Source organism: Lepidochelys kempii, chromosome 8 (assembly GCF_965140285.1).
Source record: "Lepidochelys kempii isolate rLepKem1 chromosome 8, rLepKem1.hap1, whole genome shotgun sequence".
Classification (NCBI taxonomy): Eukaryota; Metazoa; Chordata; order Testudines; family Cheloniidae; genus Lepidochelys; species Lepidochelys kempii.
The window spans coordinates 34,089,325-34,108,468 of record NC_136387.1 but is presented as its reverse complement, the minus strand read 5'-3'; the positions used below and the strand labels follow the sequence as shown (position 1 = coordinate 34,108,468).

The following is a 19,144-nucleotide window of genomic DNA, read 5'->3' as shown; positions in this document are numbered from 1 at the left end:
GACCTTTTGTAGTGATAATCAAGGTGGGCCATAAAGTGAGCTGTAGCTCACGAAAGCTTATGCTCTAATAAATGTGTTAGTCTCTAAGGTGCCACAAAACCTCCTTTTCTTTTTTCTGAAAGCAATGTAACTTTAGCATGGCAGTCTGCTGCCCCTGTCTGGTAATATGAGAGAGCAGCACCAACAGACACACTTACATGGGTATATTGTTTGTACTCCCAGCTCATTTATCTATTTATCTGAACCCCTCCCCCTGATAGATTCAGATCCAACAGAATAGGGTTTCAATAGCTGAAAATTGTTCCCTGCCTTTCTGGCTGTGATGATCAGCTTCCAAACGTGCCCGAAGATAGTGTTTGTTTCCTTAGAGAGACTAAAACAAAAGCTTTTAGCGTCGTGTGAACTGCACTTGTTCATATCTACTATGTGCTAATGGGAAAGCCTGTGCAAAAATATGGGGTAACAAAATTGGGGTAACAAAATGCACAAGTGGCAGAATTGGAAGTGGAAATAAACGGTTAAGAGCAGAACTGGGAGTCAGAACCTCTGGGTCCCATGGTGGGTTCCAACACTGACTCGCTACTTGACCCAGGGCAATCAGATGAGCCAAAATTTTGAAAAGTAGACAGTGATTTTGTGTCTCTCACTTTTGGGTGCCCAGCCTGAGACATCTTGGGCCCGATTTTCAGAACACTGAGCTACTAGAATCTCCATTGACTCAAGTTGGGCTCAGCAGCTCAGAAAAGCAGGCCCCAAGGGGCTGAGGTTGGGCGAGGGTCACTTTTGAAAACGCTGATGTGAAACACAGAGCACGCTGCACCCGTGTGCAGCGGCAGGGCAGGTTAACAGGATTGCCATGCCATAACTGCTGCAGCACGAGGAGAGACCCCTCTTATGGGCAGTGTGGCCCAGGGAGCAGCCTTAGGGGCTCCATAGGCCATGCTGCCCATGGGCATGCCACGCTGGGCCAGGCAGGCCAGTGCCCATAAGGCCAGTGTCCTGCATGGAGCAAAAGGGGTGGGGGGCAGGCAAGAGGAACCCATCCTGCTGTGGGGGCAGGCGTGACCGTGTGTCACACCCCTGTACTGCCAGCAGCGAGTGGGGAGCCGAGCCGCCTATGCCTGCGCGGGAAGGCTGTGCCCGCGGAACTACATCTCCTCCCCTCGGGCTCTCCCCCGCAAGACCCTTGTCCCCCTGGGGCTGGTTTCGCACACCACTGGCAGCTCAAGTAGCAGAACCCCACCAGCCCCCGCTGGGAGCAGAGGACACGTGGTCCCTCGGCAGCCTTCCGACTGCGCATGCTCAGTAAGGTCGTCGGAAACAGCCACCTTCCGGCTCATCTGCGCATGGGCTGTACCGACCTCCCTGAGCAGACAGCGCACGCGCTCTTGAAGCGTAGTGTGCAGTCGCCCTGACGCAAGGCCGCTGCAATTTCCCAGTGTTTCATCTCGTCCGACCTTGAGTACGCCGTGCCTGTCAGGACCCCAGCTGTCCGGCACAGTGCCTGTGTGGAACTCCCCCAGGGTGCCAGCGCTTCACAGGAGGCTTGTCGGCCGCAGCGCGGGATCGGGTAGCGCGCGCGGGAAGGTGCCGCGCGGGGTTGCCGCGTAGTCTCCACTGCGGCGCGTGGCGCTAAGGCGTTGGTGCGGGGTCAGGCCTTTGTAGTCGCCAGCCCCGTCCGGGTGAGCTGACCCCGGCCCACGTGGGTGGAGGTTTCCAGAAGAGCCGCTGCGCAGGCCGCACTCTCCTCTCCGCGTGAGAGTCTCCGGCCCCACCGCACCCGGACCATGCTGAGCGCCAGCCGCACCGCCGCCCGCCTCCACCTGCTGCCCCGCCGGGGCACCGCTCCTAGCCCCGGCCTCGCTCAGGTGCGGGGCCGGGCCCCGTGGGGGGGCTGGTGCGGGGGGCCCCGCGCGTTACCTGGGGGAAGTGGGAAGCGAGGGGGGCGGCACCCTCCTCGTGGTGCGGGGTGCCCGAGGGTGGGGGCGGGGTGTAAGGCGCCCTCCGGGGGTCATGGCTGGGCTCTGCCGGCGACTTGCGCGGTGGGGCCCCGAGACAGAGGGAGGGGATGCCTAGGTTGGTGGAGGCCCTGGTGCTGGTAGCCCCGTGCTGAGCTCCGGGGCGAGTCCAGGGCCCGTATCCTGCGGGGTTGTGTAACTCTCCAGCTTGGATCGCTGCCTGTCCCGAGGCCACCTGGAGCAAGTCCTGTAATCTCGGCCTCGTTCCCTGTCCGTCCTGGCGGCCTTGTACTGCTGGGGGATGAGTTCATGGGTCCCTTAGGTGCTGAGATGTTCGTGATGAGGGAGCACCGGAGGAGTGGGGCGGCTGGAGATGGGAAGGGCTCTTCTGGAATCTGGGCGTTTAAAATGGATTTAACTGTAAGAGCAGGAGAGTTCTGATTTTAACACCCAGACTGATGAATGGGAGTACCTAATAAAGATGGTTCAGCACAGAGTCATTGGCGTTTAGGGGGCGGGGGCTCTTCCTTTGACCTTCATTGTCGGCATGTGTTGACAGAGTTTAGTGCCAGAGTTCAGCTCTACTACTGTGTGGTTTTCAGCTAATCTCTTACTAAGCACATGTTTTAGGAACTGTTTTTAAAAGTAAAAAGCTTTGTATCTTCTTTGTCCCTCAAAAATTAAAAAAAAGTAGAGAATCTTTAGTTAAGGAGCATTTGTTAGTTGATATTGCTGACAGGCAAGAGATTTTCAAGGTAACTTGGTGGATTTGAAACTGAAAGACCCCCTTTGGTTTTAGTGGGAGTTGTATCTGGCCCTGTAATGAGAATCTTAAATGGCTAAGAATTTCTACTTTTCTCTGGTAAATAAATATTATGCCCATTTTACAGATGAGGCAACTGAAGGGCAAATGGTTAAGCAGTTCAAGGATAATGGGGATCATATTGGGGTGGATATTCAAGGATAATGGGGATCAATGCTGAACAGCAGCCTAGTTTCTGAGCTCCTTGATCTGTGTACAGAGAGATACTCTGTCAAGATCTCAGGATGATTTACAGTGGCACAGCTATGGTGCAGCAGCTGTACTGCAGTAGCACCATGGTGTAGATACTTGCCTCATTGATGAAAGTGGTTTTTCTGCCAATATAGTTAATTCCCCTCTCCAAGAGGTGATCGGTAGGCCAACAGAAGAATCTTTCAGTTGACCTAGCCATGTCTACATCAGGTATTAGGTCACTCTAACAGCAGTGCTCAGGGTGTGACATTAGTTACATAATGTAGCTGGATTCAGCCTCCGGCCTCTCCTCTTTTTGCTTCCTGCCTCTCCTCTTCTCACTCATCCCCAGGTCAAAGTGTATGCTAAGCAGGAGGGGCTTGTATTCTCCAAAGTATTAACAAAGCAGTATTCTCTTCTTATGATGGGGTTCTGTTTGTACTAAGCTGTTACGTGAGGTTACACACACACAAACACTGAAGTTTTTGTTCAGCATCTCTTAAACCTACTCGAAAGAATGAAACTCTGAAGCAATGTGGTCTAGTCTACCCTTTGAGGAAATTTCAAGAAACTTGGTTAATGTTTATTTGCTGCTGGTTGCTAAAGAGGCTAAAAAATTCAGTTTTACTTGTTGCAGCATTTGCAACAAGTTTAACTTGTGCATGTTCATAACAAGAATCTTCTATACCAGCAACTTGCTCAGCTTGGATAATATGGGTCTTAGTGTTCACATTTCATATAAACAACAAATAATAAAACTTAAGGTAAATGTTCTGTGGCTGTATAATATAACAAAATATTTTCTTGAGTCCTTGGTTAGTTTTCAGTTAAGTAAAAGGAATTTTGAAGATTAAACACACAGCTAATGTGGTGGTAGAGATGTATCACATTTTTATTATTTTTAAGGTAGCACAGCTACAGATCCTTTTAAATACTGGATGTGAGGTAATCTTACCCAAAATAAGATGCAAGAAACCTCTGATTGCTGTAATATCCTGACTTTATTTTATAGGCAGTCTGGAATACTCTCAGTCAAGATGTTCTCAGAACAGTATCAAGTAGGAAGTATGCGTAAGTATGTCTCCTCTTCCCTCCTCCCCGCCCCCCTTTTTTGAGAGCGAGGAAAAGATTGAACTGTAAGAAAAACAAATAACTGTGTAATAGTCTTGATACTTAAATTGACTCCAGCTTCATAATCTGAAATCCTTGGTCAGATGTGTGTATGGTTAATTAAGGAGAAACAAAAAGTCCTCTACTGGCGCAGCATTTCATAGATAATCAGATACTAAGTATGGTAACAAATTTCCAGCTACACACAAAGTTTTTAGACCTAATAAAATTCCAAACAAACCTATTTATTGGAATGCAAAGAAGATACTTAATAAAACCTTTTTAACATCATTTAATCCATCAATTAGTTCCATAGATCCCAATTAAACTTCTTTTGAAGCAAAAACATTTGTTTTGTGGGCATAACCAATACACACACCACTTCTCTCCCATCCAATATAAAGTAATAGAGGAAAATTGTGTATTAAAATTTGCAAAACTTGGTGCTTTCTCAAGACTGACTCTGTCTCCTTCTTTGTTTCCCTCGCTTTTTCAGGAAACAGTTAGAACTCTGTATCCCTGAAAAGTTTATTCTATTTAGGAATCCCCCTTACTTATGAAATCAGAACATTACATGGGTGTGACAGATTACTATCTGCTAATCCTGATGTATCATCAGCATTATCTTCTGTTATTGTGTTGGAGAGGGTTCCACAGCTCTGCAGATCAGTTTACTTTCATTTTTTTTCTTGGAAGTGGTTTGTGCTCCCTCACAATATATTCTGCAGATTTTCTTAATTTATTAATCCAAGGTAAAAAATAAACCCAAAGATTCTGGTCTGTTATCTTTTTTTCATCAAGTTATATAGTTGATGTAACTCCTTTAGTACTGGAACCAAAAAGTTATGGAAGTGAGGTACCTCGGGTGGGAGGGGTTTGAGGTGAAACCCTAGAGGAAAAGCTCACACCTGGGGCTATCGCCTATCTTTGCTCACTGCATGTCTAATAAATTGGTGTAATTGCAACTGAAGGCAAGTTTTCTCAAGTAAACTAAGGAAAAAGGATATTCAACCTCTCCCAAAAGCAGAGCCTCCCTGTAAATCATTTCAGTCAGAAATATCACCCATCATGTTACCCCACAGTCAAGGCTTAAAAATGTTAGCATGTCTTTTTTCAGAAAGAAAGTTAGCTGTAGCTCTAAATACCCCAGGATCAGAGGACCTCAACAGGGCCTTAGTTCATCCTCTTTATCTATAGATTTTCACTTTTCCATTCTGAAAATTGCCTTCTAAACTAATGTGAGCACTTTTTATAGTCTCTCTCCTCCAGGCAGCTGCTTTCAAGCAGGTGTGACTATTAACGTCTGAATTATTAGATACAAATGAGAGGCTCTGACTACAAAAATCCTGGATTTCTGTATTAACTCTTCATAAATGTACTATAGCTTTTATGCTTGCTATATGAATGAATAAATCTGTTACAGATTTTCCAGGTTAGCATGCAGGGAATAGGCTTTTCATGGGAATTTGTAATCAAAACTGTGTGTAGGGGAACTATTGCAAGTGTCAGATAAAAAGCTACTGCCGGTAATTCTGATCAGTTTAACCTTTTTTTAGGGTTGTCGATTAATCGCAGTTAACTCATACTATTAACTCAAAAATTAATCACGATTAATCACAGTTTTAATTGCACTGTTTAATAAATTTCAATTGATATGCTGTTTAATATTTTGGATGTTTTTCTACATTTTCATATATATTCTGTGTTGTAATTGAAATCAATGTGTATATTATATTTAATTACAAATATTTGCACTGTAAAAATGATAAACAAAAGAAATAGTATTTCAGACTGCACTACAAAATGGTATGAGGTGAACCTTCTCCTGAATGTAGATGTAGATTTTTGTTTTTTTGTTACATGACTGCATTCAAAAATAAAACAATATAAAACTTCAGAGCCTACAAGTCTACTCAGTCCTACTTCTTGTTCAGCCAATCTCGAAAATAAGCAAGTTTGTTTACATTTAAGGGAGATAACGCTGCCCACTTCTTATTTACAATGTCACCTGAAAGTGAGAACAGCCATTTGCATGGCACTTTTGTAGCCGGCATCGCAAGGTATTTACGTGCCAGATGTGCTTCGGCCACCCTTCCAGAGGATGTGCTTCCATGCTGATGATGCTTGTTAAAAAAATAAGCGTTAATTAAATTTCTGACTGAACTCCTTGGGGCAGAATTGTATGTCCCCTGCTCTGTTTTACTTGCATTCTGCCATATATTTCCTGTTATAGCACTCTTGGATAATGACCCAGCACATGTTCTTCATTTTAAGAACACGTTCACTGCAGATTTGACAAAACACAAAGAAGGTACGAATGTGAGATTTCTAAAGATAGCTACAGCAGTTGACTCAAGGTTTAAGAATCAGAAATGCATTCCAAAATCTAAGAGACGAGGTGTGGAGCTTGCTTTCAGAAGTCTTAAAAGAGCAACAATCCGATATGGAAACTACAGAACCTGAACCACCAAAAAAGAAAATCAACTTTCTGCTGGTGACACCTGACTCAGATAATGATAATGAACATGCACTGGGTTGGATTGTTATCGAGCAGAACCCGTCATCAGCATGGACGCATTTTCTTTTGGAATGGTGGTTGAAGCATGAAGGGATGACGTATGAATCTTTAGCGCATCTGGCACGTAAATATCTTGGGATGCCAGCTACAACAGTGCCATGAGAACGCCTGTTGTTACTTTCAGGTAACATAAACAAGAAGCTGGCAGCATTATCTCCTGCAAATGTAAACAAATGTATGTCTGAGCGACTGGCTGAATGGGCTTGCGGGCTTTAAAATTTTACATTGTTTTATTTTTGAATGCAGGTTTTTTGTACGTAATTCTACATTTGTAAATTCAACTTTCATGATAAAGAGATTGCATTACAGTACTTAGGTGAATTGAAAAATGCTATTTTGTTTATAGTGCAAATACTGGTAATAAAAATAAAGTGAGCACTGTACACTTCGTATTCTGTGTTGTAATTGAAGTTAATATATTTGAAAATGTAGAAAACATCCAAAAATATTTAAATATTCAATATATTCAGCAATATTCTATTGTTTAACAGTGTGATGAATCACGATGAATTTTTTTTAATCGCTTGACAGCCTTGCTTATTTTAGATTTACTCCCTCTCCCCAAGTGGAATTAGGCCTTTCATATGAAAGACTTGATGTTTAGGGATGTTAGAACTGATTTGACATCAGTATTTGAAGGACCACATTCACAAATAGCATACAGACTCTTAAGTATTTAAAGCGTGATGCTAGCCAATAAAAAGTCCAGGGGATTTCACAGTGGAACATCGAAAACGAGTAAGAATTTAGACACAACGTATGCCTGGAATGACCAAATCTAATACAGAACCACAATTTGCTGATACTAAGTTGATTTCCAACATAGGCTCGGTTGTTCTCCAATTTCCTCTATTACTCTAGAGTGGAAAATGGATTTGCTTCCCCAACTGCAGGTAGAATCTGGTTGAAAGGTAATTCCTCCGCTCCCCACATCATCTTGCTGGGAGAGAAAGCTTTTTGGTTGTTTCACTGGTTGCATCCTCCTTTAGCAGTAACCCTAACATTTTGTTTTAAATATATTTTGCAGCTCAGAAGCAGTCAAAGGTGCTGTTATTGGTATTGATTTGGGCACAACTAACTCCTGTGTGGCAGTTATGGAAGGAAAACAAGCAAAGGTGAGTAACTACTAGTGTATAACAATTTATCTAAGGGAGGGAATCAGTGCTGCCGCTTTTGCAGGTGGTTTTCCTGCGTTATAGACTCTCACCATTTTTACGTAGGTGCTGGAAAACGCCGAAGGTGCCAGAACTACCCCATCTGTTGTAGCATTTACAGCTGATGGTGAACGATTGGTTGGGATGCCAGCTAAACGACAGGCTGTAACTAACCCACAGAATACATTCTATGCTACCAAACGTCTCATTGGACGGCGCTATGATGATTCTGAAGTACAGAAAGATATGTGAGTAAAACTAATTAACGTTATTCCCCAGTTCTGGAAAGAGAATTTGCAGAGTGCAGCATGCCCATGCATGGCCTAAAACAAAGTGCTGTTTCTACATGGTGGGACATGGTACTCGGTGCATAGAATCCCATGTTTGCTCATATTCCTCAAAAGTTTAGCCTGTGTTTCACTGCATTTATTAATGATGCTTTTTAAGCTTTTTAGGGGCGGACTTGTAATTGGTTCTTGACAATGCAATATAGCTGGTGCTGTCTGCATTGGCAGGAGGAATGGATCAAATGACAAAGTGCTGACTGTACTTTGTACTGTACAGAACCCTGAGAGCCCCTGCCCTGAGGGTTTCCTGCATCTTACTTCTGATTGAGTCCGCGTTGTATAGAACACTGCACACGTAATATTCACTGAATTTTAAGGAAGGTTATAGTTTCTACATAATGTCTGTCATATAAAAGTTCTGAGCAGATGCCTTGTGATTGGAATACTGAATAGCTGTTACCTTTCATGAGAGGGAGAAGAACAGTAATTTAATGGCCACTTCTCTCTGGATTGCAATTCAGTTCTAGTGGCTTGTCCTACTCGAAAGCTATTTTCCTCACTTTAGTAAACTCTCATAATACAAAAACATTTAATGAAAAGGAAAGCAGCATGCCTGCAATTTATTAAGGAAAATACTTTCTATCTAGTGCATAAAGTAACCTGTGGAATTTATTGTCACAGGATATTGGAGGCCAAGAGTTATGGGATTCAAAATATGGTTAGATATTGAAGTGGATGAGAAATATAAGCCAACCACTAGCTGATGGGGGGGCTTAACCTACACCTCTGGAAAAGATTTCTATTATCTCTTAATTTTCCACCATTGGGTTTCTTGCATCTACCTCTGAATCAGCTGATGATGGCCACTGTCAGAGGATGGCTTCTGGACTACGTGGACCACTTGTTTGATCTTGTTTAACATCAATTAAAGTTTGCATAATTGCATTCATGGCACAGTTTACACTGGGATTCTTAAATGAAACTGTTCAGGTTCAGTGCTCATTGGTTTTATTGTGTGCCCAGAAATTCTTATGTGTTTATAACTTAATGTAGATCCTTAATCTCAGCACTTTCTGCAAAATACTGCAGAAAGTTGGGTGTACCTGAGTCTATAAACTGAATCTTCTGCAGGTGTTTTATGCAAAATTACTCTGTCCAACACAGATTAGTGTGAAAGTTTTTAAACATTCTGTTTTTTTGAAGGTATAGGCCTTACGTTATTTTGGACTTAAGCAAGTGAGAGGTTCTGATAGTTATTTTTACAGCACTCCGAAAACACTGTCTTTGCCCCAGAGAGCTTACAAGTCTACTGTGTAACAAAAAAACCAAACAAACGAGTTGACATGCATATAAGAAAAAACAAAGGAGCTGGGGGATGTGAAAGGACAGGTTACAGTGAGACTGTGTTGCTGGATTAGAGTAATGTGCACACAGATTGGGTTCTAATCATAACTTCTGTAGCAACGGCACATTTTAGGTCTTGTGTAAGTGATAAAAACTGAGTGTTCTGGTAGGTACTCAGAGAAGAGCAATGGGGGAAGAGTGGCTGAAAGGAAAAGTGGGGAGGACAGCAGTAAGGAACTTAATGGGCAGCGAGATTGGGCTGCGTAGCTGAACGGTTGCAATGCTAGAAGGGTAGAGTGAAAGGAGAGCAGCCACCAACTGCAGTGCAGCAAATGAGGGCTCCAGAGTCCATATTTCAGAGTTGAGTGAAGAGTGGTGTCAGGAGGCTGACAGCCTGTATAGGGCCCTTCGGGAGGGAGCAAATTGGACGACCCTGAGCTTACTCAGGGTTCTTACCTGTAACTGATGCCAGGATACATCAGAGCTGAATCAAACTCATTGGTATTGACCTTTTCCAAGAAATGCAAAGATCCTGGATGAAAACCATTGCAAATAGTATTGTCAGATGCCTCCCTTACATCTGAGGCTGTTAGGGGAAGGTTTACTGTAGGATCTCTCCCTTTAAAACCAAGGTGTCACTATGTTTTGCCAATTTCAGATTAACCAGCAATACCAGCTGTGTATTCACCGTAGGGCTTAGACTCATGGTCCCTTCTGGCCTTTTAGTCTATCATGATGATCTAGTCTGACCTTCTGTATGTTGCAGGCCACAGACCATCGGCCACCCACTCCCTGTAATAGACCCCAGCCTCTGGCTGAGTTACTGAAGTCTTCAAATCATGATTTAAAGTCTTGTGTGATGCATTCAGTGTTATCTAGAGAAACTTTACACAATGTGAAATTCTTGTGTTTCAGTAAAAATGTTCCTTTTAAAATTGTCCGTGCCTCTAATGGTGATGCCTGGGTAGAAGCGCATGGGAAGCTGTATTCTCCAAGCCAAATTGGTGCCTTTGTATTAATGAAGATGAAGGAGACTGCAGGTTGGTACAGCAAGGTGTTTACCTTGTTTAACTTGTTTGAGCACAAGTTTAACCATGGTATTGGTACTAGGTGTCTGATAAATATATTGAGCATACTACAGCCCTAATAAAAACTTCCTTCTAGAACCCTTCTAAACCATGGCCTGAGTTACATCAGATTGTGTAGGGATAAGGTAGTAGGCTATGTTTTACCCTCAGGGAGAGTGAAGGACCCTTAATTTTGTTCTGACCAAGTCAGGGTATTTGACAGAGTTACAGCTTCAGGCAAAGCTTTATCTTGATTGCTCTTATTCGAAGTCTCAATTTGCAGAGTCTTGAAATACGTGTTTCAAACAAAATGTCAGTCATGTCTGCTGGCTGTGAAGTAGTGCACACTCCTTCCTCCTCCCAGGATCCTGTACATGCTTATTCATCTCTTCCAGATAACCGTGCATATTGTGAAACTTGCCATTTACAAACTCCTAATACTTGCCTCCTTTGGCATAGCGGCTGCTGTCACAAATACCTACTAGCCTTTGGTCTATACAGCAACTATTTGACTTCCTATTCAGACAGGGTTCGGTCCTCTGCCTAGCTAGCTGTAACATGTCAGCTTCCTAAATCTGCTGCTTTTCTACACGTGGAGTTAAGCTCTGCCCAGTTGCATTATGTGGCTAGTAGACTGATGGGAATGATGATGGGTGGGTTGGTTCTTACATGGCTAGTTGATATCCATCATCAAGAGAAGAAATGTTAAAGGGACCTCATGTTGTGAAGTACTTCTCCCTAGCTAGTGGTGGCTGTGGAGCTCTGCCAGGCCGATGGCCCACAGAGCTGGAGATTCTTTCCCCTTCCATGCCTACTGTGACCTCAAGGAAATCCCCCAACTACAATAGGGTGGGGTAGTTTGACATTTAGTTTTGGAGCTCTCACTGCTCCTCACCTGCTGTCTGGGTTGGAGAGTACTTGTGCACCCCAATATCAAGTGATGACAAGTAAGACTGCACGTGGGTGTTGACTATACATAGATTATTCGGCCTTGCAGTAGCTACCAAGGCCTAGCAGGGATGGAAGGACAGGCCTAGAAGACTGAGTTGCAGTGTACAGCAGGGTAGAGATTGCCTGCAGATTCTGGAAATGGCAGTCTTTAGTGTTGTGCAGCAGGCCAACCCATATCCCAGATAGGCCAGTCACCGCAAAAGCTGTAAACTAGATTGGCTAGAAATGCTGTAAGGATATTAAAGCAAATAAAGTACTGTGACGTCTCTGGGATGGGTAGTGTGCATCCAAATATTTGAACAGGTTTGTTGTGTTTAGTGATGACTTTCGACTTCCAATATTAATTGAAAGAGAACAGCAAGTTGTGATATTGAATAGGGATGTGCCAGAAAACTAGGAGCTTTTCTGATTAACCATAAATTACATTTTTATTTGCCAACGTTAATCTGCAGTATATCCTCCTGCTGTGGAAAATACTTATAGTGGACAAACAAATCATACAAATGATAGCCAATGGGTAAGCAGTCTGTTGACCAAATATAAGACATTCCAAAGTAAAGGAATAGCCTCAGGATTGTTTTTTACTCCCTATAAAAGCAAAGTCTGCAAATGTTATATGTGAATTCACACTAACCAGTTTTGTCTGATCACTAGTGGAAAGCATAGAAATGTCTTGAGGTGACTGCTATTCTAAGAGGTCACAAGCTCTTCTATACTGTGACCCCCATGTTAAAAATGGAAAAAAGCTTTGGGACCCTCTCCCATCTCTCCATAAAAGGAGGGAAGTCACAAAGCCCAGATTGAGGACCCCTATTCTGTTTATAGCTAAGGGAGTATAAACAATGTACCAACGATTTAGAGTGGGTCTGAAGTTGTTGTTAACTACAATAACTTGCTGTTTTTTCTTTTCCAGAAAACTACCTGGGACACTCAGCAAAGAACGCTGTCATCACTGTCCCTGCTTACTTCAATGATTCTCAGAGGCAGGTAGGGTCACAAGCTCCTGTGTTTCCTGTGTGTGTAAGCAGAGATTTTAACTTCTCTCACTGGTCAACTTTCTTCTCTTTTCCAGGCTACTAAAGATGCTGGGCAGATTTCTGGACTCAACGTCCTGAGGGTGATTAATGAACCAACTGCTGCTGCCCTGGCTTATGGTCTAGACAAGTCTGAAGACAAAGTGTAAATGTCTGCTAGTAATCCCCATCCCTCTTAGCCAGAGCACTTTAGGGTTCTGTTTTGTAAATAATTTAAGACTTTGTGTTTCTTAAAATCCTAGTTCAGACTTAATTGCTCAACTAATCACACAGTAATCTGTTTTATGCAGTTGCTCTCAGAGCTTTATTCCATTCTTAGCAGTTTTAAAAAAAAAACCAAAAAACGAATCTTAGATGTTCATTCCAAAACTGCATCTTAAATTAGTTAGCAGTAGTTCCACAGCAGCACAACTGCACACCTCTAAATTAAGCGCACACAACCGTGGTTAGTAATAACAGTTTCTTAGTGTGGTTCTTCAAGATGATTGAGTTGAGAGGTTTGTTATATTTAAGCTTAAATGTGGCATAAAAATCTCTATCCAGGTTCTGGTTTACTGGCATGTAGGCGACAAGATCTCTTCCCTGGAAAGCATTTGTTTCCTGATGTACCTGTTAAGAAATTTATTTTTATTATCCTCTGCATGTCAGTATTACCATAACAATTTTGCTGTGATAGATCTTACAAACTGTAAATTCATGTTGAAGAGAATTTTTCTTAGTTTATAGTGCTGTGTAAGCATTCTCTGCTTCCCCTAGCCTTTCCCAAAAACTGTCTGATAACTCTGAAATGCTGGGGCTTTAGCGCCATACCTTAATTTGCCTTATGACTTTATGGGAGGCAAACCACAAATGTTCTCTCTTTTTAATACAAATGTTCTCTCTTTTTAATACAAATGTTAAGGCTGATTGAACTGCAATATCCAGTTCCAAACTTTCTAGTTTGGTCAGTGGTAGGCACAGAGCATTGGTAAATAAGAAGTTCCCCTGGAGAGGCCTTCCCTAGTAAGGCAGGTAGTAGAAATGACCAAGGTTACATAATGGCAAAATCATGTAGTCCATGTGCACCCAGAACTCTCATTTGAAGTCAGAAATTCCAGATGTGCATGGAATGGGCTGATTATGTCAGCTTGGTGACTCCCTCTTTAGAGAAGGCTTCTTTAGGGGAAACTTACTATTCATCAGTACTCCAGGAGATGAAATAATTGAATAGTACAGTAAACCAGGTGCTGAAATTACATAGTGGGCGTGATCCTGCATTCCTTGTGCACCACAAGCTCTCAGTTTAAATAGGAGTCAGATGTCTTCAAATGGGGACTTTTGGTGTGTAAGGAATGCAGGATCAGGCCCACTATCAGCCTTCATCTTTGTAGACAATAGCCTATGCATGCAATGTAAAGGTTCACATGACTGTCCGCACCTCTGTCTCATGAGTTTGAAAGTGTTCAAGCCAAAAAACTTTGTCTTTAAAGGGTGTTGACATATAGTCTCTCTGTTTTCTGTCTTAGTATTGCAGTGTATGACTTGGGTGGTGGCACTTTTGATATTTCTATTTTGGAAATTCAGAAGGGAGTCTTTGAGGTGAAATCTACCAATGGTGACACTTTCTTGGGTGGTGAAGATTTTGACCAGGCCTTGCTGCAGCATATTGTCAAGGAATTCAAGAGAGAGGTAAATGAGATCTGTTTGCACAGATAACATGCCATGTGTAATTTTGATTGTGTTACTGAGAATGCTTTGAAAACCAATTCTCAAAGCTAGGGAATCTCAAATTACTTCAGAAGGATGAGGATCCTCTTCTGTATTGGTATGTTTTGAGTTTTAGTTGACTATTAACCTAAATGCTAAAAGTGTAGGGTATTAAAATTACTTGGATTGCTCTTTAGTATTCTGACTCATATTTTAGTATTCTGCCTCATATTTGTCAAAAAATAAATACGAATTAAAGAGCGGACATCTCACAGGAGTCTAAGTCAAACAGAATAGCAAGACTTCTGTTCCTTTGACACTGTCTCTATGGGGTTGTCCTACAGATAATTCACCCCCCTTTCATATTACAAGGGAATTGGCCGCATAAATCCATCAGTGCTGCATGATGCTACTGCCTAATAGATGGAGCACAAGGGTGGCAGCTGGAAAATTTGTGCAGTTTAATTATAACTCAGTCATTGATCCAGTGTTACCTTCAGCAAGGTACGGTGTCTGCTCCAATACTTCTAATCGTTAATGGATATATCACTACAAAACTACTTCACTTGGTGGTTAGGGCTAATGTATGTGAAATACACGTATTTATCATTATGGTTACAAGCGTGGGGGATAAGCAGACAAAGCACTAGGACTCAAATTCTAATTTTTGCAGATGTCTTTCTAGTACAGTGGGGCAGGGGTGACCTACAGCAAATATCAGCTGCAGGCTTCTGGGTTTCTGGAGACTGACAGGTTTTTTTGTTAACACACATTTCTTATTGGTTAGACGGGCATTGACCTGACTAAAGACAACATGGCTCTTCAGAGAGTGAGAGAAGCGTCAGAAAAAGCCAAATGTGAGCTCTCTTCATCTGTGCAGGTGAGATGACTGTACAATAAAGTGCATTAGTTGGCCACTTTGATATGTCACTTCACACATTTTATTTAACAGGTAAAAGACCAGCCAAATGCGAAGGCAGTAATTTGGGTTGATAAAACAAACTTGAGTATGTGCAAAGGACATCATGGGGGAAATGCTTTGATAAGCTAGTATTGGTATTAACAATCTGAGAGAAAACTGAACATCTGTTAGGTGATGCAAGGTAATTGCTTGAGGCTTAGGACAACAGCGGCAGTTTCTGCCTCTGGGATAGGAATATTAATCCTGTTAGCTTTGACCCCAAAATATGTCCTCTCTCTCCTGTAGGAATATCTGACCTTGTTCTCATGTCTGAATCATAGAATCATAGAATATCAGGGTTGGAAGGGACCCCAGAAGGTCATCTAGTCCAACCCCCTGCTCAAAGCAGGACCAATTCCCAGTTAAATCATCCCAGCCAGGGCTTTGTCAAGCCTGACCTTAAAAACCTCTAAGGAAGGAGATTCTACCACCTCCCTAGGTAACGCATTCCAGTGTCTGCATGCTACTTATTCCAGAACTCTGGAGGGCCTCAAGGAATTGAATTGCTGATAATCCTGCTTCTGATACATTCTGGCTTTACTTCTAGCTATTCAAAATCTTACAGTTTTAAATGTAACCACTGACTGAACCATTTATTTGCATAATGAAGAAAATCTGTTTTTTAAAAAAACTACTCTTTTAAAAGCTGCACACAAGGGAGTTAGTCATGAGACACTGAGAGCAGATTCCAAGGATCGCTTCCCCCACCCTCTGCTTCACCTATCAGATGCTTCCAGACCCCTCTCTTTATCCGTTGCTAATGATTAATTATTTTTCATTGAAGGGAGCAGTCTCATTTAAATGTTGTTGAAGTCAACTAGACAGTGTCTGAGTTCGAGTCTTTGTTTCCAATTTCCAGGATTTGAATAGTGTTAAGAACTGTTATTTCTGAGTGGGAGTTTTCTTTGGCAAAGTGGGGAGATCACAGGAAGCATGGTCCTTAGGTCAGTCACAATGGATACATAGTTCTGACAAGGGCATAACAGATTCTGGTTTGCCAGCTCACCGGAGAAAGAAAATACACTACATTAGAAAATACACTCCATTCTGCCAGAAAATGCTTCTGTACTGCACCAGTAAGAGTTAAATAAGGAAGAGCCTTCAGGAAAGTCTTCTGATATGACTTTATTGACTTTGCTATTTAAGAGGAGAGAGCTTGGCTTTAGTCTATAACAAGGGACCCGTTCTGATTTTGCAAACTTTCTCCATCAAGTTCGTGTGTGTTGAGGCATTAATGTTTTGCAGTGATTTGTAGTGTCAGCATGACTCAGCACTTTTGCTGCTGTTTTGCTGTGCCTCACTTCAAATTAGTGCAGTGGACTTATAAGCAGGGACACTGGATTTTAAACCTCTTGCATAAATAGAGAAAATGAGCATTTTAAATTGTAATGCCTGGTGCTTAACTTTAAATGGAAATCATTGTTTTAAAATGTTCAATTGGCTTTGTTCTCAAGCATAAATGTTATAAAATAGAGATTGTTTGGTTTGTGAGGAAACAGTTTGTTGTTGCTGAATGTTTAACCCCAGCGGAGTAGGCTGTCTTGTATTAAAAAAAAAAACCACATTAGAAATGAGGGGTATCTGGTGAATTTTTCTATACTCTCTTAACAGAAAATATGCATGTGCTCTATCTTGCAGGGTTTTGTCACTTTCTTCTACTTCGATTTTTTTTTAACCTCTGTGATGTGAAATGTGAAGCTCTTGATAAAAAACTTTGCATGTAATAAGGTGCTAGTGGGTTTTTGTTTCTAGACTCCCATTCCTGTGTGTTTACACATGTTGGTTACAGCAAACAATTCACAGCTCTGCAAAGTTACTGTGAACAGGGCCTGACTCAGCTTTATAAAATTTAAAAAGGTAAATGTACAGTAAAGTTCCACCACTGAAGAAACTGGGTAGAATACATGAGATTTGTCTTAACCATAGAGATTCTGTGGTTGCACTTAATGTTAAGTTTCTGTTTAGATGTAGTTTATAATTTAACTGATTAACCATTTATTAAAATGTCAATCGTTAGATTTTTAAAGTCTAATGGGTCAATGGATTGCTTATAGCCATGGTTATAAACATCTAACATAAGCAGATCATGTCTGTAACCTGCTTATAATATTAATAATTTATCCTTTATAAGCCATTTGTAACTGGAACCTTAATATAAAAGGTGACCAGCCTCCTTAAACTGAGGCAATAGGGGATGGGGTAAAGATATACAGAAATCTTAAAATATGTGTAAAAACTCAGTATGTTTTTCAAAAGAGTCCTAAAGGTATTCTTACAGAAACCTGTTGGCTTCATCTGTAAGTGATCAGTTATCTGTTGAACTGTGACAACACTGAAAGCCACATATAGTTGCTTGTCTTGATTCCCTGCTTCTAATAACCAGTGAATTCTTGTTTTGCAGACGGACATTAACTTGCCCTACCTTACTATGGATGCTTCTGGACCAAAGCACTTGAACATGAAGCTGAGTCGTTCCCAGTTTGAGGGGATTGTAGCAGATCTGATCAGGAGGACAGTAGCACCTTGCCAAAAAGCCATGCAGGATGCTGAAGTCAGCAAGAGCGACATTGGTGAAGTCATTCTGGTTGGTGGCATGAGCAGAATGCCTAAGGTATGGCATGTTCCTGTGTGACACACACCACTTAACACCTTTGTCCAAGGATTGAGTCACTTTTATTTGTGTTGCACAAAAGCATTTTAAAGGGGACCTAAGTCCTAATTCCAGAAACTTTGGCGATGCTGTAGGTGAAGGGCTGTCTATATAGTCAGCAGGATGAGTGGGTAGGGGGGACATGATCAGGCATGCCAGTCATGTGACTAGAATTTCTACTCCCTCCTTTGGTTGGTGTTTGATCCATGGGTCTGTCTGGAAGATACTGCTGATGGAGTTAACCTTCCCAAGACCAGTGAGAGTTGGCAGGAGTTACAAATTTCTGTTCCTGGCTCCTGCTGCCTGATGTGGACTGAACACAAGCAGTGCTGTTGAGATTTAAGAATTTAAGGCTTTCTCTCTAGCCTGCGAGAACAGCTGTGTGGTCAGTATGCTGCTGCCAGACTTGTGACTTCTGTGGAATTCACCCCCTCTTGTCAACTTAGCTTTGCCATCTAGGGATCTTGTAGGTTCACTGTTCTGGCTGTCAGCGAAGTCATTCTGTCACCTGCTGTTAATGCATAATTGGGTATGTGTTTGCTCCCTGGCATAAGCGATGACATGTTTCACTGGCCTTATGCTCTTAGCACTGGCTACCTAGATATACTTGACTCTTGTATACTGTGGTGATAAGCACCAGCAGGTGACTTAGACTTGCTTTGCTGACATGCAAAGTCTTGAACATTTAGGACCCACCTGGTGTTGATTTAGTGTTCTCAGATTCCAAGCTCCAAAAAGAACTGTTCAGTTCCCATGAAGTCAGTGGGGAACATGCTTGTGCAAGGGTGTCCTCAAGAATGTGGACTGTGCTGCTACTGGAGGTCTCTTAGGGTGCATCTACACAGCCAAAAAAAAAAAGACCCATGGCAGTGAGTCTCAGAGCCCGGATCAACTGACATGGGCTTGTGCTGCAGGGCTAAAAATAGCAGTGTAGAGACGCAGTGTGGAGCCCAGGCCCCGAAATCCAGTGGGTGGCGGGGAGATCTCAGAGACCAGGCTCCAACCCAAGGCCAAATGTCTATACTGCGATTTTTAGCCTTGCAGCACCAGCCCAAGTCAGTTTACCTTTGCTCTGAGACTCGCTGCCATGGGTTTGTTTGTTGTGTAGATGTACCCTCAGTTATTCACTCCCAGTCTGTGGAGAACAGTAAAGACTGCTTTACTCTGTAGGTGCTGTGGTACTCTTCAGATGTTATCACCATCTTACTGTGACTGACAGCCATCCAGGATTCAGAGTACCCTGGTGGGAAGAGTCTGCCTGGGAGTGATTACTTCAAAGCGCTGGCTACACAGCTGCTTTCAGAGCACTAGCAGGAGCCCCACTAACCCAAGTCTGTTGATGAGGGCTGGGAGGCTGCTCCTGCAGGTGC

The 19,144-nt window shown here is 42.5% G+C and overlaps 1 protein-coding gene across 1 annotated transcript in view; it reads left to right on the top strand.

Annotated features, from left to right (window-relative positions):
• The first annotated feature begins 1,472 nt into the window (after positions 1–1,472).
• The window catches only part of HSPA9 (heat shock protein family A (Hsp70) member 9), a 31,961-nt gene continuing 14,289 nt past the window's right edge, over positions 1,473–19,144 (top strand). The window contains exons 1-10 of the mRNA XM_073356002.2: positions 1,473–1,868; positions 3,965–4,023; positions 7,668–7,755; positions 7,861–8,042; positions 10,341–10,465; positions 12,357–12,430; positions 12,516–12,622; positions 13,983–14,145; positions 14,951–15,043; positions 17,526–17,735. Of these exons, the coding sequence (XP_073212103.1) occupies positions 1,788–1,868; positions 3,965–4,023; positions 7,668–7,755; positions 7,861–8,042; positions 10,341–10,465; positions 12,357–12,430; positions 12,516–12,622; positions 13,983–14,145; positions 14,951–15,043; positions 17,526–17,735 (1,182 nt within the window). The 5' untranslated portion in view covers positions 1,473–1,787. The remainder of the gene's footprint in view (positions 1,869–3,964; positions 4,024–7,667; positions 7,756–7,860; positions 8,043–10,340; positions 10,466–12,356; positions 12,431–12,515; positions 12,623–13,982; positions 14,146–14,950; positions 15,044–17,525; positions 17,736–19,144) is intronic.